The 25,803-nt window shown below is 47.6% G+C and overlaps 1 protein-coding gene across 3 annotated transcripts in view; it reads right to left on the bottom strand.

Annotated features, from left to right (window-relative positions):
* Nucleotides 1-734: 734 nt before the first annotated feature.
* The window catches only part of KIZ (kizuna centrosomal protein), a 37,078-nt gene continuing 12,009 nt past the window's right edge, over nucleotides 735-25,803 (bottom strand). For 2 of the 3 annotated variants that reach the window (XM_080615513.1, XM_080615512.1), the window contains exons 5-11: nucleotides 25,145-25,300; nucleotides 23,757-23,892; nucleotides 21,376-21,535; nucleotides 20,387-20,452; nucleotides 10,401-10,497; nucleotides 2,688-2,731; nucleotides 735-941 (exon numbers count right to left, since the gene is read on the bottom strand). In XM_080615513.1, the coding sequence (XP_080471639.1) occupies nucleotides 838-941; nucleotides 2,688-2,731; nucleotides 10,401-10,497; nucleotides 20,387-20,452; nucleotides 21,376-21,535; nucleotides 23,757-23,892; nucleotides 25,145-25,300 (763 nt within the window). In that variant the 3' untranslated portion in view covers nucleotides 735-837. The remainder of the gene's footprint in view (nucleotides 942-2,687; nucleotides 2,732-10,400; nucleotides 10,498-20,386; nucleotides 20,453-21,375; nucleotides 21,536-23,756; nucleotides 23,893-25,144; nucleotides 25,301-25,803) is intronic. The other variant, XM_080615514.1, reaches the window with a different exon arrangement.

Here is a 25,803-nt window from a genome sequence, read left to right on the forward strand (position 1 = left end):
ATTTTAGATAAAAGGAATTAAAGGAGGAAAATTAAAAATGCATGAAGCTCCCAGAGCCATCCCATTCCTGTGATGTCCATGCAGCAGCGCCAGCATGGATTGCACAAAGCAAGCGCAAGCAGAAAAGCACTGGGGCTCACCACATGTAAATGCTGCTGTTCCAAAATGTGCTGAATTCAAAATGTACATTTTATGCTTTCCTTCTTCTTGATCTGTTGCAGAAGATAAAGATCAAACATGCCAGCCCACCCTGCACAGCATATGTATGCACATGCAGAATGCTTGCTGGCCTCTTGCAAACCACATCTAGCTCTGCAGGCAAAATTGTAGAGTTCATACAGCCATTGGAAGAAGATGGTCTCATGTTCATGTGCAACAAGACCAGTGGCCAGGCCAGTGGAAGAAGTGCCGGAACAGAAACAAGACTCATTTGCTCATTAAATAACCGCTCTAAATTCCATGGGACCCAGCTTCCTCCCTGAGAGGAGGTTGTTTATAGAGCTCCAGCCCATTGAAGTGCTTGCGCTCATCCTCAGACAAGCACTGTCCTGGTGTCTCACAGCAGGGGGACATCTTTGACATCTTCATTTCTTCCCCCAAACCAACAGAGCAGAGAAAGGCTCAGTCTCATGGGACACAAGTGCTGTGAGATCAGGGAAACAACTCAGCACTAAAGAGAAAACACACAGAGGAGTCCAGGTATAGAACCAAGGAATCTTTATTCTGTATTTACATTTTCTGTGACCGTGCAGTAAGGAGCTGCACTTCAGACAGCAGCACACTCCATAGGTACAAGATGATTCTGCTTATTTCTTCTCCAAAGTGAGCAGGGGGATCTTAATCATAGAAGTCATCAAACTCATCTGCCTCTGTGCTGTGGGCTTGGGGGCACAGAGCAGCCTCGAGCTCAGAGCTGCTCTCGTCAGATTCACCCCAGAAAGCTGAGGGTTGGGAGAAAAAAAACAAGTTATCAAATCTTTTCCTGTTTATGTCATTTGTATCACAGACATGCTCATTTTGCAGCTCTCCTGAGGCAGCTGCACAGCATGGCTTAGAGAAGGGACATTCTGAAGTGCACGAGATTGAGGTGGTTTTTGATACAGCGTGATGTGGGTACATCATTTCTCCAGAAGGGAGCTGCTGTGGCCAGACAGCGGCTCATTCAGAGGCCCCACTTCATTGTTCCTCAAGGTACCTTGAGAGAACATTTCCACTCCAAGCAATTTACTTGCCCAGCTGCTGCCTCAATTACAGCTTTGTCCATTATGTGCCACTTTCTGCCCTACTTGACCCCACAGTGAAGTCACAGTCGGACCATGACATCACAGAGTTGGCATCAAAACAGCAACGACGTCATGAGTGATATCACCACTTTGGGACAGGATCAAATACAGCCAAGATCTGGGTTCAGGGAACCGCCTGGCTCCAACAAACACCTCTGGGAATTAGCAAACAACTTCACTGAAATGAACCACAATCCCATTGAAATGTGGCATGTCCGAGAGCTTCCTCAAGATGTAAATTCATTTGATCTGTGGATGAAAATCAAGTGAAAAGCACATGGGGAAGCACAAGCCAAGGCCACACTGGCTCACAGCACTATGCTGTCTGCCTGCTCCCAACTGCTTTTGTGGGGCTGCTGTTTGTGCAAGGTCAATGTGATAGACATGATGCCCCAAATGTGGCACAGGGCAGGAGGAGGGAGGGAGGCTGTCACACCTCACACAGACATGTCAGCTCATGTTTGACTGAGGCACTGTTAATACCTTTAGTGCTTCTGAGGGCACAAGCTCTATAAACACCTTATCTCCAAGTGCAGCAGCTGCATCTTTCATCCTGTATCCCTGGCCCCCCAGCCAGCAGGTCTGCGCTCCGCCAGGAACATCAGAGCTGTGCCCTGGGCTCACTCCTGTGCTGAGCGCTGGGGAAGGGGCTCAACGTGCTGAAAGGCTCTAACAACATGAAACTCCCCAGCTGAGAAGGTCTGGGAGTGAGAGAGGCTTTCAAATGGCACTAAAGCACCATTGCCTACAGCACCTTTAAAGCAGCTCAGACACCACAGCTCTAAGTCCCTGTTCTGTACCAGTCAGGACTGCATAGTGCTGAAAGCTGCCAGCACCAGCTTCACTGACAGGGCTCCATCAGAGGTGACTTCAGCCACCAGTGGTCCTCACAGTGGTTAAAGAGAAAACTGAAATGTGGTGGGAATGAAAACACACGGGATCCAGCCACCAATTTAATAGAAAGGCCACTTGCATGTGGACAAAAAAATCATTCGAGATGCGGGCTCCTTTGTGCACCCACCTGCTGCAGCCCTGCAGCCAGTCATGCTGCTGCCCACCCCTTCTGCAGCCCCTGGTTTCAAAGGGAAGATCAATAAAACATCAGTTTTTTCCTTCCCAGTTTTGCTTCTACCTACTTGCTGTTCACTACCTTGCAGCAAAGGTCATAACTGCTTCCAGACTATATGCAGTGCGAAACACTGCATATAGTTTCTGGTCCAGGATTTGTCACTGTGAACTATTTGCTGACTCCTGCTTTGAGACAGGGAAATTCCATACTGTCCCACCTCCTTACATCCATGTTTTATACAGTCCTACAGCGCTGTTCTTGGGAGATTTTCTATAATGTAAAATATACTTAGAAAGATCTGTCGATTTTAAGTAGTGTTAACATCTGTTTCTTACCTTTGGATTTTATAGCAGCTACCATTCCCTTCCTGGTTTCAGCTCTGTAAAAGAGAAAGAGATTTCAAATCATTAGCACAGGGTCACAATGGTAAAGGAAGTTACTATAAAAACCCCAAACAACTGTAAAATGGTTTAAAAAGTACCAGTAACCACGTTTTAATAACTATTTTAACAAGGGTTTCTTCACCTTTCTGTCTTTTAAAAGGTGGAGAAATCAACATGCAGCAGAGCCCCTGGTCCAGATGTTCAGGCAGTGTGAGCTGGAGTCATCCCCTGGTCATGGCGCGGGTTTACATCAGCAGCGAGTTAAGGCTACAAAGGCTCAGAGCCCTGTCGATCTTTTGCAGCCTTTCAGATAATGCAAAGTAAGTAAAGAAAACCCCCAAACAAAAATAAAAGCACCCCCCACTGATGCTCACTGAACTTCCTTATTCCCTTCCTGCCAGCATGCTCCTCCAGCCCAGCGCCTGGGTTCCCATAGCATCATCCCATCCCTATGTAAATGTGCGCTCTCCCCACTGCCTTTGATCTACCTTGATGTATATGCAGTTGCGATTCTGTTCTGTTAAATGCCTGCTCTTGTGTCTAGAGCATCACAGGCCCTTTTGAATCCCTCAAACAAGCTGGAATCATTTTGATCTTTTGTGTGTGGCGTGCGTATTGTGTTGGTGCTGTGAAATAATCACACAGGGCAATGATGTAGGAGAATTAACTGTTATATTAACAATCCTGCAAGAAGCTCAGAAATAAAGCTTCAGCTGATTTTGATAAAGGGAGATCAAATGGGCGATATTTGTGACATTACAGCCCCAACTAGTGAAATATAAGCAAGTGTCAAGCTGCAGTTTGAAGCCGTTGCCACAGTCAAACCAGGACTCAATCAGCTGTCAAAAAATCTAATGCAATTTGCTGCATTTCAGTTAAAGAAATGGCAATGATACAGAATGGCTTCAAGTGGGGACTTCAGATATTCTAACTACTGTTGTGGAGGCATTTGTGAAGGAGATATGGAAAAAAAAAGCAGAGATGATTCACTGCTTGTCTTGTACCACTGGATTCACAAGGATTTGGGACTGCAGCTGCAAAGCTGAACTTAAAGCAGGGGGGAGTTTCATTACATTAGAGCTACCTGTGTTACACAAACTTGGCCTTTTAAATCAAAGGGGGCTCATACTCCTTTTCTACAAGCTGTGAATGCAGATACACAAAACTTCCTCTTTGCAGATACACAACAATTCACAGAAATAGATATTAAACACAGCCAAGCTTCAACCAAGATACCAAAGTGAGACTTAGGAACTAGCAACAAGTATCAGCACTAGTACAATAGTAACAGTGATATCACTAATTAGTAACTTGTTATTTAAGTAAAAAACATTCTCCTGTTTACCTGACCTTCTGTTAGCACACCATCCCAACACCTGTCTGTGCCATTCTGAGTCAAACCCTGCACTGCGTTACACTTCAACTTCTTCAAATACATTTACTCGATGGTATTTCCAGCACATATTTTAAGTCAGAGCCTTTGGGCTGAGTCCTGCAATACACTGAACACCCGGAACTCCCGCTCACTTTGGTGGTTCCATGACCCTCAGCATTTCCCAGGAGATGCTCCATGCATCCCAGGCTAAGCCCATAAAAATGTGCTCAAGAGGCTGCAGCTCTGGTGGCTGCAGTTTTCCCCTGGGTGTAGCGTGAGAAACCCCTTGTTGCAGAGCTACCAATGGAGAGGTGGCTCCTGTGGCAGACTGCTCGTGAACATTTCATCTTTGGGTAGTTCAGTAACACGGGATCCAGCAGCAACCGCTCCCACTGCTGCACCTCCCCTGGCTCGAGGGGAAGGGGGGGGGGCCCGTGTTCAACCACACCAGGGGGTCCCCAGGGGTGATTTCTTTGCTCCACTTCTCTCTTTGGTTCAAACCCAGATTAAACACAAGAGGATTGGTCATTTCAGCCCACAGCCTCTGCTGTGCCCAGGACACCACTCATGGCATGGAACCACCAGTGGAGGACTGCCTGTGCCCTGGGCAGCTTGGACCTTCCACACACGGCTCAAAGCACTGTGAGGTGCTCTGTGTCTGGCCAAAGGCCAGAGGTCTGATGGAGAAGTTGCGATGGACAAGAACCACTGTGGCTGTAGGAGAATCTGGAAATCTTTCCTATTTCACACCAGATTCCCATGAGGAAAAGGGTCAATGCTGACAGGAGAGGAGGGAAGACGGATGTTTGCATTCTACCCAAACCCATCCACTCAGTGGGGTTCATCCTCCTGGGGCTAATCTACTGGGTGTAGAATGGGGTTCACCCCCAGAACAGCACAGTGCTGTAGTGCTGCACCAGGAGCTGGGTGTTGGTGTGACACAGCAGCCCATAAAGAGAGATGGGAACATGGTGTCAGCAAAGGCCTGGAACAAAGCTGTCAGCACAAACACCCAGGGAGGTACGGAAAGTGGAACTAGGACAACAGAAATGCCAGATTGGAAATCCCAGCTCTGCCAAGCCAAGCCTGGAAAATGCTTCAAGAGAGCTTTGTAACAGGGAATACATTCTTGAACTACATCTGAAGTGTTAGTCAAGGCTGGTAAGATGCAAGGAGACCTCTACCTTGCAAAGCATTTGTATTCAGCAATCGGCAAACTCAATCATGGAGTTATCATCTGGGATCCTGAACACACAATAACCACACAGACCTCCATGGAGAAATTTAGGAGTATAAATGAAGTAAGGCCAGTTGCACTGCCTCCACTAATCCCCCCGTCGTGACCCTTCCATATCCATTTACACATTCGCTTCTTCCCTAAAATAATTCCAAACTGAATCCAGGCTCTAACAAAGAAAAAACCCCAAACCAGTTTAACTTCAAAGGGCCTTTTAATCTCTCCTTTACTCTGATGAAACAGGCTTTTTGTATTGAAGATGCTGCAACAATAAGAAATGAAAAAGCTCCGAGGAAATATTTCTGCCTCTGTAAAGAAAATTAATATTAAGAGGAAGAAGCCAGACCAACAATAGGCAAGTTAATAGAGGTGCCTCACTGGCAGCAGCAGAAATGCTTCCTTTAGCTGAGTACCTTTTTGTTAAAGCACCTGTTGAACCGCACGTTTTGGTGTCAAGTGAAAAAAGCCACCTCAATGCCAAGGAGAAAAATACAAGAAACAAAAGACACAAAGAAAACCACCCAAACACCGCAGGGAAAACCCAACCAAGCAAACCCCAACCAAGCCAACCCAACACACCCCGCACCCCGGCAGAAACCACCACTGACGCGCCAGGCCTTGGCAGAAACGCAACCAAACACAAAGCTCAGCTGCCTCAGGGGCACCGAGGCTCCTGTTGGGGTCGGACGCCTCCCATCCTGTGCTCACGTATCTGAGATGCAAACCAAACTGAGCATTTCTTCTTCACAGGGTGGTGTTTATCAACCCTCGGCGAGGTAAGAGATGAAGCCTCTCCCCAGCAGCACGTGAGGGTGAGGAGCTGCAGATCCAGCTCCAAAAAGCATTTTCTGGTGCGCTCAGCAGCAGCGCCTCCAATGCAACACTGACCAGGGTGCTCACACACCATCCTCCAGCTCCAGCAGAAGCCCAACAGCTCTGCCATTTCCTGCTCATCATTTACTAGAAGTTGAGCATCACAGAAGTATTCCCCATGCTGGAAATTCAGTATAAACTAAAAAATCCACTACTCACACGAGAATTAAAGTAGTAATACTGAGGTTAAGTAATTAAACTGCGAATAAGATGACTTTTAGGCTACAAAGATCCGTACTGAGCTACATTTAAGACCGTTTGCTGCTCAGATATGCCACACTTGAGGAAAAAACAACCCATTCTCACCTGGAGGAACCTCTGACACAAAGACTGTGTCTCAGCACCGGGATGAAACTGTTGGAAGCGCACAGGGCATCACCACAGAAATAAACACTATGTCCTCTGTAAAACAGGGCCAGTGTATTTACATGGATAACTATTCCCCTACACGATTCCCCACCATATTCATGGAGCACCACCACTTCCGCGCTGCTGTTCCTGCAACAGCTGGATGTTAAGATTTAGGTAACAAAGCTTAAGGAAACAGCTGTACCATCAGGAAAAGCGTGCTTGAATTTACAGTCGCTTCTCACAGAAGTGACTCGGCAGCTGGAAGTACAACGAGAGGATAAAACAACGGGATGGGGCTGGCTTGTGGGGGCAGCCTGGCACATACCACGCCACTTCCCCCGGGGTTCCTGGTAAAGCTCCTGACCACTCCCAGCTCCAAACATTGCGAACCTTTGGCCAAAGCAGCCAGGCAGGGCCAGCGCTGGCTCGGAGGGGGGATGCGAAGAGCCGGAGTGCCCCCCGATGGCCACAGCCGCTTCGGCACAAGGAGCAGCGGCAGCGGCCCGTGTTCAGCATCGCCCCCGAGAGTAATTAAGAGGATGAATTATTATCTGCCAACTTTTATTTGCATGTCATTACATCTGTGTTTGGTGACGGCGGCTTTCGACTCCACAGCAGCCTTCAGAGACCAGGCCGGATTACTGCCACAGGGCAGATTAATCAAAGTTGAAAAATACTTCACGCCGTGTTTGTGTCCTGACACATGACAGTGGTTCCGTGGGTCTCGGTTGATAATGCACCTTTAATCTCCAGATTATTCCGAAACGAGACAGCGCAAACAAGGCAAAGCAACATAACCTGCTCCCATCAAAACCCCCGCGGTACCCAGAAAACCAGTGACCTCCTCTGGCTGCAGCCAGCGCTCCGGCCGCGGGATGCCACACACAGCGCCTGCCGCCCAGACAGGCCGCCTGACTTCTGATACCCTTTCCCCCAAGGAACTGCATAATTTATCACACTCTTTGGTGGTGCAAAACACAAACTCTGCAAACCAAAGCGGCACCTTTGTGCATGAAAATATTCCCTTCATAATGTAAATGAAGGCAGGAAAAAGTAGTTTTGTAGCTAATCGTGGGGAAGGATAGTATTTGCGGGAGAAGAGGAAGCTCTGGCATGCACCTCCGAACAAAAGGGAACAAGTGGTCTTTACTCGGAGAGCAGCTTCCTATTAAGACTCACTCCTTCGTACATTATGCCTTTCATCCCCACTCAACCACAAAATGATTTTGCTGTAGGAAATACAATGGCAGAAAAAGATTTACATTGAAAGAATCTTTAATAATAAACTGTTGCAGATCTGCCTACTTCCCCGTGATTTATAATACAATAAACATCGGATTCTATTAAGTCTCATGCACTGAAGACACGCACTGAAAAACCGAATATGAAAGCCCTCAATTCTTCCCTTCTCCAGCCCCATAATAGTGAAATGAGCATGTATAAATGTGCTAAGAGTATCTCTTTGCATCTTTTATAGCTTGTGTGTATCAATCTGTAAAGCTTATTAAGAAAGTCATTGCTATGCAAAGCAGCACCCAATCTCTTTCTCTTGCTTTTCAACAGAGCGCAGTGTTTAGCCAATAGGACCGGTCCCCGGCCCCTCATTCAGCATTCATAACATGCAACATTTGCACAATGTATCTCTCAAAGGCTGCTGAATAGAAAGCCTTAATACTCATGTAAACAACTGCAAACCAATTACTTAATGAATCAGGCCCACACATAATGAGGTGCCAGACAAAGAGCTATAAATGCATTTTTGCGCCCGAGCCTCTGCTTTAAAGTAAAATCCCTCAGCTGTAGTTTGGGCTTAACTGGCACATCATAATTATTGTCTGGGGGACATCAGAGGAAGCCATTTCTCCTCGCTGGGTCCGGCGGGGTCTGCCCCGAGGTCACTCATCAGCTCAGTGACAAAACGGAGCAAAGACGAGTTTCTGGCAGCTCCGCGGCGGTGCTGCGCAGCGACGGCCACTCTCAAGTAGTGGGTTTCGAGACCACTTGTCAAAGCAATAAAGCCCAGAAGTGACTGCACTAAGTGGAGCGCTTAAATGTGAGCGCCGCAGAAACCTCCCGGTGCTGCAGGCGGCCGCCCTGCCCAGTCCTCCTCGTCCCCACCACTTTCACCGCTCCCCTCTCCACAGAGTGGGTGCCAAGATTCCCAAAGGAAGGGCTGCTGCTAAACTCCCCCTCTGGAAGGCTGCAGTGTCGGCGATTCATTTGGAAAAGCCAACTATAAGAGATTTATTTCCTTAAAGCATCATCGCGTATCAGCGCATGAGGAGTGCTGCTTCTCACACTGAACGGTGTGAAATGATAGGGCAGAAATGTTTTATAATCTATCACAAGTAAGAATTTGAAACAGCAAAAACATTTACTCCATCTGAACAGCATCCGAGATGCAGGAGTTGCCAAGTGCATCATTAGTGAGCAGTGCAGCAGCCGCAGGGACAAAGCTGAGAGACTTTCTCCTAATACAGAAACAGTTCATTTTAAATTCAACAGATTTTATTGAGGGATCCTGGCACAAAGCTCCTCAGGGCCTGATCCTTCTCTTCCTGCTCTCCCTCTTTAGTCATTTAGTGACTGACTAACGTTCAGCATTTAAAAACTCATCTGTAGGAGCAGCCCTGCATTTCACAGTTGCATCCTTTGGAACATCATGTTCAAAGCTCCAGAAATTCCAAAAAGAAGGAAAAAAAAGAAAAAGGAAAAAAAAGAAAAAAAAAAAAAGAAGGAAAAAGAAAGAAAGAAAAAAGACAGAGTTTGGATACAGGGCTGTAAGAATGGATCCCACACAAGCGCAGGAATGTCATTCATCAGCACCGTGTTCCAGTTTGTGTTTACTGCACTTGGGGAGTGACAGAAACCCTGTGATTTTCACACAACTGCACACCACCGCTCACAAAACTGACCTGACCTCCTTGATACCAGCATAAAACCAAGCTACTGAAAGGGATGTACAAACAAGAGCTCAAATTTCATCAAAAAGCTTTAAAGACTCTTCCCCAGTGCTGGTAGTGGCAGTTTCAGACCAGGAGCCACGCAGCAGCAGCACTCATCGGGCTGTTCTAACACGAGCAGATAAGCATCTAAAGCCCAGCCAGTATTTCAGGAGCTGCCCATGTTCTATCCCATTTTCTGCTGCTTCTTGACCACTAATTTGATTGCTGCTGTTTGATTCCTGTTACATGCCAATGAAGAACACAAGGAACATCCAACAGAACTGCCCAGAGACCCAAGGGAATGGCTGCATTTTAACGCACACACAAACCAGCTTCCAAAAAAAAACAAGGAAGGGAAAAAGAACAAACCGTGCCCTTTAGGTACATGTGAGGCCATTAATTAAACACACTCGGTTTGAAAGCAAGAAAATAATACAACTAAGCCAGCATCAAATATAACACCCCCAAACCCATGGGAAGCGTTATCCAGTTACAGCGAGCTCACATCTCAGATCCACGGAGGAGAAACCCACCACTTTATTTCCTGAAGACTTTCTGTTCTCTGTCTGCCCCTCTCCTGACAACTCCCATTGTCTGGCCCCTGAGCAGCCCTGCTGAAAGCAGCTGGACTGGCTCGTTCGTGGTTCACTGAGATGTCAATTGAGTCTGAAAATGGGAAAACAACAGCTGCAAAACAAGCCTTGGCTTTGGCACAAATATTTGCTGAGGTGCACCAAAGTTGAAGATGTGTCAGTAAATAAACATAAATACAACCTTAACCCGGGCTCAAGTGAAGAAATCGAGTAACCAGAGCTTCAGTCCTTTGCTGTCAGTGTTTCTCATTGTGAGAAGCATTCAAATGCTACAGGATTTCACAACTTTACCTTGACAAGGAAGGACTTGGGCTCGACGAGGGACTAGTTTCCGACTGCGTTTCGTGGCTCTCTCTTGCTTTGGAACCGTTACCACCAACATCCCAACCTGTTGGGTAGAAACACCAAACCTGAGTGTTCAGCTAAGGCTGGCTGGGCCGCAGAGCAGCCTGCAGCCAGGGCAGCAACACTCCTGCTTCCCAGTGGATTCATGGAATGGTTTGACAACAAAATCCAGGGAAGAGCGGGCGCCACACAGCTACAGCACCTGCCTCAAGGCTGTTTGCTCTTAAGTGGAAATCAGTTAAACCCACAGGAAACAAGACCCCCTCACTAGTGATTAATTCCCTGATGATGATTTCTTGTGAACAGCGATGTTTTCACATGTTTTACCTCATTTTGGAAGGAAGAGCAAACACAGATTCTCCACAGAGCTGAATGGCAACTTTCTGCAAAACTGAAAGGATTGCTGGCTCTTTTTTCTCTTTTCTTTTTAATCTCCGAGTTCTCATCACTCAGTTAACCAGGAGGCGAGGCTGTTTTCATCCTCCTTCCCCTTAAACACGGACTATTTGGGATAGTTACAGTTCTTGGCTGTAATTTAATTTCGCAATGTAGATTTACTAGATCCGTATTTTCAACCATTCTCTTGAATTAGAGCTGTGTTTGGGAGACACAAATCTTGGGGGTTCATGACTTACACAGCCAAACCCCCAACTATTCCACAAGCTTTTATCCACGCTTCCCTTTCTCTCCTTCCCCTCTGCTCTGTATCTCATTCTGTAGAGACTGATTTAAAAAGAAGAGGTAAATGAATTCATTCACTGGGATCGTACAATTGCTCATCTTTGTGCTCATTTCCAAAGGACACGATGCTCAAGCACAAATCCCGCTTTAAAAGGCTACTTTGCATGTACATATCTACAGCACTGAAATTACAAACAAGCCCTGATTGTCACCAACTTTGCTCCATCCCAGCAGCATTCAGTATTTCTGTGCATCTCGGACACTGCTTTTCACTGGTGAGGAGCCGCTGCAGCGGCTCACACCGCTCTCTGCTTGGATGTCGGCAGCACCAATCCTGCTCACACTCGGGTGCTTCCAAAACAGAGAGGTGCAGCACGTCTGAGCGGTGCAGGAGGCGGCAGAGCTCAGGTGCTGGTGCTGCACTGGCAGCAATGTGCTGCCTGGGGGACAAAGTCCGGCTGCTTCCCAGGAAAGCGTGGGGAAAAAAGGAATCAAGGACAGGAGGGAAACAATCAGAAAAGGGGAAGAAGGGAACCACCACCCCCCTTCTCCATGTTGTACACATGCAGAGGAGCAAAGACCTGTGGGGATCACGGAGGGTGTCCTGCGTGCAAGATGGAGCAAAGTGGGTTCGTGCTGAGAGACCACTGACCACAGGGGAGTGGACATTAACACTTGTTTGTACCTTTATTTGGGGAAGTGAAAAAGCCAATTTAACCTCAAGTCAGAGCTCCCAGAAAGTGCTCTTCACTCCAGCACTAGCGCTACACACAGGTGTATTTTTCAGGGCTCCTCATGCATGGGTTCAAGACACAACATGGCTGAGATGATGTGCTTGCTTCTTGCCTGGGGATGGAGCAGACTCTGTCTCAGGAGGCTTTCCACTGCCTCAAGGAGGCCTTGCACAAAGCCCAGCTAAGAGAACAGCACAGGTCATAGGCTCTGCAGACATTCAAACTCCAGTTACGTGTGTCCTGTCCTCAGCCAGGGCTCCAGCGTGTGCATGGTTTGATCCTTGCATGGAGAAGTGAAGCAAACGGCCTCTGCACAGAGCATCAGCTCCAGCCGCCCTTCCCATGGGCAGAGGGACACATCCACCTCATTACAGCCTGTTAACGGGCTGAATGCTTTTCCTCCTTCCCAATAACAGAAAGTTGGGAATTACAGAATCCCAAGGGTTGGAAGGGACCTCAAAAGATCATCTAGTCCAACCCCCCTGCAAGAGCAGGGTAACCTAGAGTACATCACACAGGAACTTGTCCAGCCGGGCCTTGAATATCTCCAATGTAGGAGACTCCACAACCCCCCTGGGCAACCTGTTCCAGTGCTCTGTCACTCTCACAGTAAAGAAGTTCTTCCTGATGTTCACATGGAACCTCTTATGCTCCAGTTTACACCCATTACCCTTTGTCCTATCACTGGACATCACTGAGAAAAGCCTAGCTCCATCAGCCTGACACTCACCCTTTACGTATTTGTCAACATTGATGAGGTCACCCCTCAGTCTCCTCCAGGCTAGAGACCCAGCTCCCTCAGCCTCTCCTCATAAGGGAGATGTTCCACTCCCTTCATCATCTTCGTGGCTCTGCGCCGGACTCTTTCAAGCAATTCCCTGTCCTTGAACTGAGGGGCCCAGAACTGGACACAATATTCCAGATGCGGCCTCACCAAGGCAGAGTAGAGGGGGAGGAGAACCTCTCTTGACCTACTGACCACAGCCTTTCTAATGCACCCTAGGATGCCATTGGCCTTCTTGCCCACAAGGGCACATTGCTGGCTCATGGTCATCCTCCTATCCACCAGGACCCCCAGGTCCCTTTCCCCTTCGCTACTTTCCAGCAGGTCAACCCCCAACCCGTACTGGTACATGGGGTTGTTCCTCCTCAGATGCAGGACTCTACACTTGCCCTTGTTGAATTTCATCAAGTTTCTCCCTGCCCAACTCTCCAGCCTGTCCAGGTCTCGCTGAATGGCAACACGGCCTTCTGGTGTGTCAGCCACTCCTCCCAGTTTAGTGTCATCAGCGAACTTGCTGAGGGTACATTCAGTTCCCTCATCCAGGTCCTTGATGAAAGTATTAAACAGCACTGGTGCCAGCACCGGCCCCTGAGGGACTCCACTAGTCACAGACCTCCAGCGAGATTCTGCCCCATTGACCACAACTCTCTGCCTTCTTCCTTTCAACCAGTTCTTGTTCCACCTCACTACCTGATCATCAAGCCCAGCAGCAGAGGGTGGCCTCAGAGGGTGTTAGTGCACCCGTTAAGTGGCTGCATCTGCCCTGTGCCTCTCAAAGCCTTCCCCTTGCTCCAGTCTGGGCCTGGGAACCCTACCGTGGTCAGGGACCCAATACCCAGCCTGCTGCCAATGGGATCCCCTGCAGCAGGCACAAGCTCTGGAAGCGCCACAACATGTGCGTGAGTAACTTCCTCTTCCCGTCCTTCAGGGCAGGGACATGGAGCCCATCTCTGACCCAGGCAAACCCACCTCACCTGCCCACTTGGCGCTTCAAAGTCCAGGTCCCTGCCAGCTCTACCGAAGCTGTTGTGTGCAGCTCTCCTTAGGTTTTTACATGCACACCAGCCTCCAAAGGCCGTTCCCCCAAGCTGTCCATGCCTGCACTGGCTCCCCTGCCTTCACAACATCAAACTAACACAAACTACTTGTTCTTCACCTCTAAGACCCTTCAGAGCCCAGCTTTGCTCTACCTGTCAATTGTAATGCATTGCTGGGCTACCAGTCCCCCTTCCTGCTTAGTTACACCAGACCGCTTTGCCCATCAGTCCAGTTGTTCCCCTTGAGCATCTTTGCACTGCCTTCCATCCTATGCACCCTACAGAAATGGAAGATCTTTCTGGGAACGCCTAAGCCCACCAGCTCACATCCCTGCAAAGCCTGCGGGGCTGTGGCACCCACAAAGTGTATGACAGCACATAGGCAGTCAGTGTGCAGCATCCACTGCTCTGTGTGCTGAGCAATAGCCTGGCTCTTACCTCCTTTCCGCACTCACCCACTTCATCCCTGTGCCTCCAACATGCCCACATCAAGGAAGAGCCTCAGTTACAGACAGGCAGCACTGACAACAAAACCAGCAGCAACAAACCAGTGTGAAAACATGCAAGTGACTGGTGCAATGTGCAGGGCAATGAAGAGGAGATACAAGAAATCCTCTGCTAGGAAAGAAAACCTATAGGCACTTTGCTCCTGGTAAAGCTGCATCAAACCATAAAACCCTTACGTAGAGCAGTATTTCTTTCATAAAACTGACCATCGTGCTTGGGGTTAAATGCAACTCAGTTAAAAAGACATTTTTGTTCTGTGGTGTGGGTGTTTCTGTTGTTTGTTTCACCAGAAGATTCTAACTTGCTGTGCTGAAACAGCTGAGCACAGCCTTCCTGCTGCAGGCTGGAGCCTGAGCACACAGCAGAACACCACAGCCCTGGCAAGAAACATGCACCAAGTAATAACAAGGGGAAAATGGGGAAAAAAGGAAAGAGATGGGTTTTGAGCCCATCAGCAGCTTGCAGATGAAACCCCTGGATAAAGGGATTGCAGCGCTACTGAACTCGTTTTGCAGGCAGCAGTGGCACTGGGAAGCAGAAGTGAGAGTAGGGCTGTGACAGCGCTGCTGGAGAGCAGCAGCTCCTGATGCCTCCTGGCTGTACACAGCCTCGCTAAAAGCACCTCTCCCTGCCTGTCTGAAGTCACTGAGTTCTTGCTACACCAGGTAAAGGCAGATGCTATCTGCTTGATGTTCTCTTCCTATGTGGGTTTTGGAAGAAGCAGCCTCACCACACCACTAGCTCTGTTCCGGAGGCGCCCCAGAAGCAATGTGGGTGCATGGGGTGAAGCTGTCTGAGCAGCCAGCCCAGACTGCACAGACACGACTGACCAAGCTTGATAAAACTCAGTCTTCAGCCCCAAACTGGGATGTTAATAATGGAAAGTTCTTCATCCCACTGTTCGAGCAATGCTGCAGCAGAAGGGGAGCTGGTGTGAGCCAGGTGACACTGCTGTCCTCACGCCTTCTTCCCTAGGCACCTTCCCCTCAGAACCAGTGGAGGATCTGCAATACCACTATTCATTACAAATTAATTCAAGATACTCTGCCCTTTTCACCTTTGAATTAAACATGTGGGGCCAGAGCAGCTCTCATGGCAGCTTCACAAGTCTGAGCTCTACAAAACAGGTGCAGGCTTCTTCATTAGGCAATGATTCCAGGAAAACCCACTGTCACTGCATAATGATGCACTATTATTTTGTTCTGCTGAGCAGTCAAAGTGATCTTTAACCAGAACATACTGTACCAGCACAGTGTTTTCTCCACGTGCTCTCCCTATGGCCTAGGCTGCAGCATTGATCACTTTATAGCCAAACACCTCAGCAGCTAAAGAAGTAATGTGATTGTCTGCAAACAGAGAGGTAAGAAAGCTCTTGGCCTTGTACTTGCAACATTTATGTCTTGCTGCTAGTGCTACCTCTCACAAAGGAAGAAGCCCACACTTTGAACATCAAACCCAGCATTAAAGCCCTTCACTGCATAGTCCCAGCACAGAGGAGTCACCTGCAGACACCAACACCAAATCATCTTTGTACAAGCAGTGCCTGCCTCTGTCTGCCTGGGAATGGGAAACGAGATCCACAAGGCTGCCGGGTTTTGAAAGGCAGGCTGCGAAAACACCAATACCACTGTGCTCAAGTGCAGCCCCTACAGCTTGTGAGCAAACCCCAACTCTTCAACCCAAGCCACAAAGCAGGTAAGCAAGCTTTAGGATAGTAGATGCTGCTCTACCATGAGAGGAACAGGAGCACTTTGTATCCCACTCAAAAGCTATAAGGAGCTATCATCCATTATTTCCAAAAAAAAAAAATAATCAATAATCCCCATATGCAAACAGAGGTAGCTGGAGGGCAAAAGAGCTTTCACAGACTCAACCCAGCCACGTACCTGGATCTTCCTCCCTTACACAAGTGAGAGCCTGCACCAAAAGGAACTTTGCTTTCTCCGTGTGCTTTTATCACCAGTAAAATAGTGGCTTGGGTATTTGAGCTGTCACCAGACTTCAAAGCCAAGAGTGCCTTGAAAGGAATGTTATCAGACCAACTGAGCCCACCAGCTGTGTGGCTGTACAGTTACCTTGGCAATAGTTACTGCATCCTGGCAGGCCTGGGCTATAGGTCCTGTACCAAAGTGGGAGACTAACAGCAGTTCCTGCCTGAAGGAACTTTATCTGAACAAGTTCCTCCACCACATTAACACCAATTACTGCACTTGCTGATCACCTACAAAGAGCTACGTAGGATTAAAGTGGGCTCTCAGCTGCATTGCCCCTGCCAGCACACAGCCACCACATGTGCCTCTGCCCTGGGACCAGAGGTGACAGTGCCTGCTCTACACTGGCTCCTGTACTCACCGATCTCCCCTACAACAAAGCAGAACACTTGTGAACAGAGAGAAGATAAAGGCAGCTGCAAACCTGACAGGAGGACGTGCTCTTTGGAGAGCAAATGGATGGGAAAAGCCTCCGAATTAAAACCTGGCAGAGCACTGCAGCAGCCGGTGCCCAGAAGCAGCTAAATACCAACAAGGATCTCCCCACCTCCTTTCAATAGAAAAAAGGATAAATAACAGTCATTGTAATACTATAGCAATATAGGATGCTGTCCTCTCAAGAGCAGACACCCGGGTGACCAGCAGACTTGGGAAATCCCAGTGGAGCAAGCCATCCACTGAGAATACCTCTAGGATCACAGAATCCACCAGTTTAGAAAAGCCCTTTCAGCTCATCCAGTCCAACCCTTATCCCAGCCCTGCCAAGGCCACCACTAACCCATGGCACCGAGGCCTCGTCTCCACGGGGTGTGAACCCTTGCAGGGACGGTGACTGCAGCCCTGCCCTGGGCAGCCTGTTCCAATGCCTGAGCACCCTTTGGGGCAGGAATTGTTCCTCAGCTCCATCTAAACCTGCCCTGGTGCAGCTTGAGGCCGGTTCCTCTTGTCCCATCCCTTGTTCCTTGGGAGCAGAGCCCAGCCCCTCCTGCCTCCATCCTCCTGTCAGGCACTTGTAGGGAGCGATCAGGTCTTCTCTTCTCCAGACTAAACAAGAAGCTGCTGCCTCTGTTCAAAGATTGAAGAAGGATTTTCACCTGGAATTCCTAACTATAAAAAAGACACTGAGGCCTTTCATGAACTTAAGCAGTGTAAAGTATCAGCTCCTGGAGTACGCAATCCAAACTAACCAGCAGAACATACAACCTGCCGCTCCCAATCCTTGCTCCAGACCCCAAGGGGTTACTGTCAGACCACAGCAGCGATTCATTGCATAGGGAGGAACTTTTCTCCTAGCAGCAGTTGTGAATGGGCTGGTATCAAAGTGAAAAGTTGGGTAGACCTGTGAGCGCCTTCATTAGCACACTCCAAGTGGAACCTTTGGAACCTTTTAACTTCAAGCTCAAAGCAGGACCTCACTGGGAAGGACGGTGGGCGTGGGGAAAGCCTTGGCAGCATTATTGCCTCATTAAAGGTGACCTAAAAGGGAAAGCAGAATTGGATTTGTGCTCTTTCATGTTCCCTTATGATACAAAAAGAAGGGCTAATTTTCCTTTTACTTCTTAAGAGGGTTCTTCCTCCTTATTTCTACCTTAGAGATTTTCTACCTGGAAGGGGATATTCAAGATGTTGTGGAAGCGAAGCCTGATGAGTGGAGCAGTAACACCTTTTTTATTCAAATGCTTTACAACTTTAACATCTATTTGAATCAAAGACATAAATGAAGGGGAGAGAGAATCTGGTTTTGTTAAGGACTTAAACGTGCCCCTTCAATAAAGTCAGCAGTTTCCTACTCCTAAAAAGTCATCCAACAGAAGAAGTCATCCAACAAAAAGAATAATGGATTTTATCCTCTCTTTTTAATCTCACATTATTTGCCTACCTCAGGAATGGCAAAAAAGCCAAACGATTTCTTCTACATGCCTTCCCATAGTAAAAACCAAGGCATCCAGGAAAGAAATGAGAACGAGTCCCCATGTCCTCCTCTATCCCCATGTAACCTTGTATAGAATAAGGATGCTATTAACTGCCAGCTCCTCTCTGGGTGAGGCCATGCACAGGACATAATCCCGTTACAGTCAGTTATCAGGACGTGGCCTTCCTCAAACCATTTACAGACTGCTCAATTAAATCAACATCTTGGTTCTTTTTTCCTGTAACAATAGAAAAAGAACCCAAAACTACAGCAGCACTCACAAAGTGCCACCACAGAAGGCTGCTTGGAGGCACATCCAGCGAGCTCTCACATGAAGCCCATCAAAACCCCCAAGCTAGAGGGTTTCCAGTGCTTCAAACCAACACTTGCAGCCCTTAGAGAACGCAGCAAGTACTGAAAGAACACCCCAAATTTCTATCCCTTAACTTAGAAAAAGTTGTACAGCCAAATGATCATGTATGGAACGGAGAGTAAATACTGGCTGATCTAAAATCACAAAGCCAAATCCTCACACAAGCCTTTTGAGCCCAAAAGACAATGTGCAGCAATGCTGCCTCTATTTCAGGCACTGAACAATTTCAGAGCTCCAGGGCCACGGTCTGCAGCAAATAATGATGAGAAAAAGGAGACAAGCGACAGGCTGGAAGGGTGAGGAGCCAGGAGAGAATGAGTGGCCCAGAGAAGATCATGGGCTGAAGATGAATCACAGCTGAAAGGAGCAACTTTGCTTTCAAGTGAGCTGGGAAAAGCTTCATTCCCAGAGTCAGCGTGACTGCGGCCACAGGAACTGCTGCACCAACACAGGAGATAAAGCAGGCTCAGAGAGAGCCATTTGAAACTGGAGTTACTGGTTTTGGTGAAAACTGCCATAGAGAACTCTAACAAACTGGTACAGAAACTGCAGCTATAACCAGTACTGGTCAGCTGTAACATGGAGGGTGAGGAGAAGCAAACCAAAAGCACAGGCAGCTCCAGAGATCCAAACTCCTGAGTTCTCCTGAAAAAATCATAGTACCAGTGATGGCATTAGGCGGAGGGAGTCACCATTCCCAACACTGCTCTTGCTGGCACTCTGCAGTTTGGGGAACTTAAACCCCAAGCCTCAGGTTTGAATCCTCTTAAACTACAAACAAAATGGAACCAATCCCGAGATATACAACATTTTAGATTCATTTTCAAATGAAAAGTGGGGTTTGTTTCATGAAGAGAGATTTAAGTGGCTTTAATTCCACTGAACATCAATGCAATCCATGTTTTAAAATACATGGCCATATGTGACTGCAGGACATGTTAAGAAGCAGGGAAATGGGAACATTCTACTGTCTGGAAAAAAACGACAATCTAAGTCTGATTGAGCTAACATAGCAATATTACTGCTGCAGGATCATGCAGGAATACAAGCAGCACATGTTTACATTTTAGCTGCAAATTAGGCTCAAAAGGCAGCACAGGAAAACCTCTCCAAGGGGAATGAGCTGCTCTCTGAAGGATAGGCTGCTCTCAAGCCATGCAGGAGCAGAGAAGCAGCGGTGAGCGCTGCACGAGCAGCTGCCCTCGCACCTCTCTGGTGAGCACACACCTGCATCCATCCGTATTTTGCCAAACATCAACATTTATAAGGAAGCAGCCACCAATGGACAAAAATCAGGCAAAAGCAAATTGAGACTCAGCACCAACAGCCCTGCCCTGAAAGCTAATGTGTTACTGATACCCCGGCCCCAAAAGTGGTGACACCAGGATCTGGAGCAAGGCTCATACATCTGCTGCAGGAGGATCTGAACCACACTTGGTAAAACCTTATTGCTAAAAACATAGCATTATCAGGCAGCCTTTGCAGCAGCAGCTTCCCAGCTAGTGGGGCTTTCCCTGCGCTTATTCTAATGATACACATTCAATTACTCCAGAAAAGAAAAGAATCAAATCAGAAACATCTGTAGTTTGCCATATAATTACTGGATCTTCCCCATGGAGACTGACCTTTGTAACACTGATACCGGGACCTGAAAGGCTAAATGACAGGATATTCATGTGGTTTAAATGTAGAACATGATTACAACAAATTAAACAGGTGCTGGTTATTGTCCATCTTGGTGTATGTTAACATAAGCACAGAGTTTATGATCTTACGTTTAATCTTGGCGCTCAGTATGTAGTAGCTGAATTTACTCACTATTAGCAGCCCCAAAGCACTGAAATACCAATGTTTGGATGATCTCGTAGAGTTGAATACAGGGTTTGAGGTTAATATGCAGCCGTTGCTTTTACCTGTAATAGGAATCTTTTTGACCATGCTTTCTTCCTTGCTCTCATCTTCACACCAGCTTGGGACTTCTGGATGTGAACACACCATAATGAAAGGCATTTCAAAGTGGCAGTGATCAGACTGGTTTGGTTGCTTTTAAGCCCTACTCCCTTTAATTTCTCACTTTTGTTATCTCTTGTTTATTGATCTAAACTATCCATTACCGCCCTTAAAAGAGGCGCCTACTGTGAACTTTGCTCGCATGTGCGGCGGCGCTGCCTCTCTGTAGCTTCCAGGGAAAAGGACAAGCTACCCAAATGTCTGAAATAATTTAAGACCCGATGGGGTTTAGGAAACAAACAACCCGCAGTAACGCTGCGGCCTCGTGCGGCAGCAGCAGCGTTTATCACACCCGCCCTGGAAGAGGAGCTCAAATCAAAGCCTCCATCTCCTCCGCGGATAAAAGTCGCTTGAATTTAGGAGGCCTGAAGCTGTTTACATTTGCTGTGCAAAGAGCACTGCAGCCTAATTGCCTGTCTCTTCTGGACTTTGATGTAAGGGATGCTCCGAGAGCAGCCCAAGCAAGCCGCCGTTGCCGTTACTACACCAGGCTAATATATTACTTCCTTATCTAAAGGAATTAACTGGGTTTTCACAAGCGTGTTCACCCCAGAGCCACACTCAGCAGGAGCCCTTTGAGTTTTGAGAATTTGTCTGTGGTCTGGCTTTACAGTAAAAGGCAATGAATATACCCCAGCATTGGTAAATGTAGATGGCTTTTAGATACATGCACACCTACAGATTTGTTTTATTAACGACCACAAGGCTTGCAGACAAAATAGCCAAGATGGGCATTGCTCATTTTAAGTAACAAAAAATGATATATTTAGGAAAATCCCCTTACGAGTATACAATAATTCACCAGTCACTACAACAAAGCTGATTTGGATAGAAATACCGAGGGAAGGACAACAGCTCTGAGCACACAGCCAGCCCTTTGCACACTTATTACCTTGTCCTTCCATGCCGGCGAGCCCAGGAGCGTGTTCTGCCTCCTGTGCCTCCCTGCCGTCATTTGGGGTGGCTGACAAGCTGCATGAGGCTTCATGACTCTGAGGAGATGACCTGTCCCCACTCTCTCCAGGAAGGGCCTCTCTCCACCCGGGCAGAGCCTGCAGCATTGGAAATAAAAATAGCCATAGCACTATTATCCTTGGTCTGCAGCAGTTTCCGACATACATTTAGGCTAATCTGTACTTCACGCTGTAATCTGTTTCCAGGGTGGTTTTGTTAGAGGGTAAATTACCTCCAAGTTAAATCGGCACTAGCTCAGGAACCGCAATTCTGCTTGAAGTAACACCGACTCTGAACTGTTCCTTTAATCACTAGGCTTTCTGGAGACTCTATTCCTGCCTCCCACAATCAGGGTAAGCAAATGGAAGGGTGCATCAAATATACCACAACAGCCTGAGAAGAAATCTCTCCCTTTCTGCACACAGCAATAAGGCAGGTTAACCACAGCATTAGCAACACCTGCAGCTTAAAACAATGCTGGGACCAAGGAACCTGAAGACAGAGATCCCAGGTTCAATACCTGTTATTCCCACAGGCTGGTAAAGATTGTTGTCTCCTGGCAGTGTACACAGCCCTCTGCAGTGGCACTACTCAGACCTTCATAGCTAAGCCTATTACTGACATAAGAAATTCAAGTTGGAAGCCAGTACCTTTATAGGGAGTAGAACTGACCATAAACGTGGCTGAGTTACAAGCAGGCTTAAAACAAAGGAAGCACTTCTCAGGTTATATCCTCCACCCATGTGAAGTGCTGCGTGTGGCTTTACACAGCTCCTGAGAGCAAGGGAAATCACCTTCCTGGCAACTCAGTTTACACGTGCTGACCTGAGAGCACGGAACAGCTTCAAGCCAAAGCATCCTGGACTCATGGGAAACTTTTATTCTCCTGCATCTGCCCCCTCCTCATAAATCTGTATTTTCTCAGAAGCCAAGAATGGCAACTTTTATTCTTAAATAGCTTGCCAAGATTTTCCTTTCTATTAAACTTATATATGGGAAGTCGTCTCGTGTGAACAAGGAGCTAAGATGCAAGGGAATAGAAGGCAGACATAATTTAGTGATGAGAGACAAGGAGGAGCCTTAACCTGCCTGAGGAGAGACTGAGATGAGCTCTTAGGCAGAAGCTCTTCCCTGTGAGGGTGCTGAGGCGCTGGCCCAGGGTGCCCAGAGAAGCTGTGGCTGCCCCATCCCTGGCAGTGTTCAAGGCCAGGTTGGACACAGGGGCTTGGAGCAAGCTGCTCCAGTGGAAGGGGTCCCTGCCCGTGGCAGGGGTTGGAGCTGGAGGAGCTTTAAGGTCCCTTCCCAGCCATTCCATGATTCTATTCTACACAAGCTGCTTGGAAATGAGGTGTTCCAAAGCAGAGGACAGATCCTGGCACTATATTTAATTGACTGGGTGCACTTAATAGGCAATCTAAATGTTAAATGCATGTGGTCCACAGTAACACGTAGCAGTAAACAGATTATTGCTGCACATATTCACCCATAAAGCTCGTGTTACTGAGCTTTGACTCTGTAAAAGTTTTGACATGCAATTATAAATGGATGTATTTGTTTCTGTCGCCAGCACAGTGCTACATTCCTTGCTCATCTCTTCTACTTGACTGACTGTTTTAAGGACAGAATACAAATGACTTATCCACATAGAGAAAGAGAAGTTATGCTGCTATAACTCAGAGTGTACAAATGAGTAAAATAGTCTATCTTCATTATTCAATTCAAACGCTATTAAAACTAGAATATAGCAAAGCAGTTCCAGCTGCTCTTTAATTTCTCATTAAACATTAGCGGGAGAATATTTTTGACTTTGTCTGGGTTTGAAAGAGCTGGTTTATAACCTTCTGTGTTAATGTTTAAAAATACATGAGCAGGCTGCTATTTGTAAAGCTCTCTGCGTATTCAGGCTACCAAACATAACTCTCTTTAAAAGAAATAAATAGTAAAAGACATCATGCATGATAAAAAGCTACTAAGCCCCAGAGACAGACAGATGATAGAAGCCTTGTGATGAATTCACACCACAGCTAACATGTGGGCTTGTTTAAATAACTGGCTTGAAGGGTGGAAAACAGACACCCTCCTGGACACTGTTTTCTTTGTGGGGTGCAGAGCTGTACATATTTGCCCTGAGACAACTGAAGAACCTGCATTCTCTCCTTGACCATCTCCAAGGCTGATTAATGAGCACAGCCTGCCTGTCCTTCCTCTCAAAGCCCCCTCTCTAGACTGCATTAGCAGCAGAGGGCCTAGCTCTCCTTAGCAGTGCAAATCAGTCTCTGGGTGTCACTGATTCAGGTATCACTGGATGCAAGTCCCAACCTGGCCATCCTGTGCCAGCAGGCGTTTGAACATCTCCGACACTTCTTCTGGGAGCTGAACCCGGTGCTTCCTCAGGAAGAGGGCATGCTTGCTCAGGCAGGTCCGCAACATGTCCATGTCCCACCACTGCTCCAGCCTGAGGAACAAACCCAAGTGCTGTCAGTGGGACACCCCACGTACACCACACTCACACAGGCACCACAGTGGTCAACCTGCAGCAGGAAAAGCCTTTGCACATTTTGCCCTTAATCCCCACTTTCTCTTTTAAAAATGTTCCAAGTGGAAGACAGAAGAAGTCCGTTGTGACTTCCACAAACATGGGAGGATGGGCAGGGACCACCACCATCTCTGACCCCAGGACCGTCCTGGAACTCAGGATCAGGAGACACTAAACCCTTCCTGCAGCCCCCAGTCCCAGCTTGGGCAGGTCTCACTCACTCCATGAGGTGCTCTGCTCAGCACCTGCTTGTCTTTTCTATATTAATAATCATTTCATTATTTTTGAGCAAAAGTGCCTTTTCCTTCAACGCACAAACTACAAACACTGCCATCCTATTTGCCAAAGATGTTTGTTTCTCCAGTTGCTCCAATGAAGTTTGACAAACAGAAGTGTGAATTCCAATTAACTCCACGAGTGTTTGTCCCCAAGAAACCATTCAGGAGATACAAGAAGGTATTAGTGCTTGCAGGCATATCAGCCTCAAAAGGAGAACCAGGTATGACTAAATAGACCATTCTTCAGCGCTCACAAGTGCCCCGATCCTGCTAACACTTGAGCATTGCTGAGCCTCGAACAGGGAGGAAGGTCTAGACAGAAGCTAAGTAAGAAAGAATGGAAATTGTTTTCATTACTGCATTAAAGAGACCTTAAAAAAGAAAAATCAATTTTCACTTGTCCTTGTGGCAAATGCACAGGAAAGCAAAAGCCCACTTTGAATAACGGAGGGTATTGTTTTTAAAGGCTAGACGCACCTTCTGCTTCACAGGAAAATAATCTGCTTCTCAAAATGACATTCCCCATCCTCACATGCCCCAGCCTCACGCTAAGATCACACAAATTACTGGCTGAGAGGTCTCTGAAGTTAATGTGTTTCCCTCCCCGCTGCAGCAGCCTGGGGCGGGGGATGCTGCTGGTGGGGTGACAGGGGGGACCTGGCCTGAGCACTGCCTGGAACAGTGAGATTCACCAGCACAGAATGGAAAGGAAAACAAACACATTTGTTTAATGTCCTCGTTTGGAGCCGCACAAAGATCAGCGCTCGGACATCTTCATGTCCCAGTGCGATCGAGGTCTGGCCCCGGGCCCGCTTTCTCTGCCCCAGAGCAGACCTGGGAGGAAAGGAAAGGACACTCATCACCCTTGCAGGCAAGTTTTGTGTCTGTGATACCTGCTTTGCTCTTCATCCTCTGCCCTGCCTTGAGCCCGGAGCGTGTTTTCGGGTAGGAGGCAGCTATCCAGCGTGCTCTGTAAGGAAGCCCGAAGCTGATGAAGGACGACAGCTTCACATGCTTCAAGGTCACCGTCTTCCAGCCTGGTGGCCCCGCTGCAAAATGAAGCGGGTGTTACAGGCAATGGCTATGTAAAGGCCAGACAGCAGCCTGGCTTTGGAGGCAGAATGTGTAACACCCCTCCTGGCTAACGGGCCAGCCCAGAGGGACGAACATGTGTGATAATGCTCTCTGCAACAGGGAGGTCAAACCCAGCCCTTAGGAAACACCAGGTTCAATCTCACACCTCTACTTCTGGCAGGGAGAGAGGAACCTGCACAGGTCCACTTGGTGAAGCCACTTAATCCCAGTTTATGGAGCCTGACCTATAGCTTTAAATAAAAGCACAAGGCCATTCCCATCTGTTCGAATGAGGAGCCCATGCTGCAGAGGGACAGTGAGGGCTCTCTGAACATGGGGTTGTTAAGACGTGGGGTTTGGTGATTCTCATTGCTCTTGTACCTTGAAGAAATGATTTGTCTGGTTATTGCTGCCTACCTCAGTAAGTCACACTAGCATGAGTAGCTAAGGGGTGCTCTCATTCTTGGAAATCAGTATT

This window comes from Psittacula echo (assembly GCF_963264785.1).
Source record: "Psittacula echo genome assembly, chromosome: 4".
Classification (NCBI taxonomy): Eukaryota; Metazoa; Chordata; class Aves; order Psittaciformes; family Psittacidae; genus Psittacula; species Psittacula echo.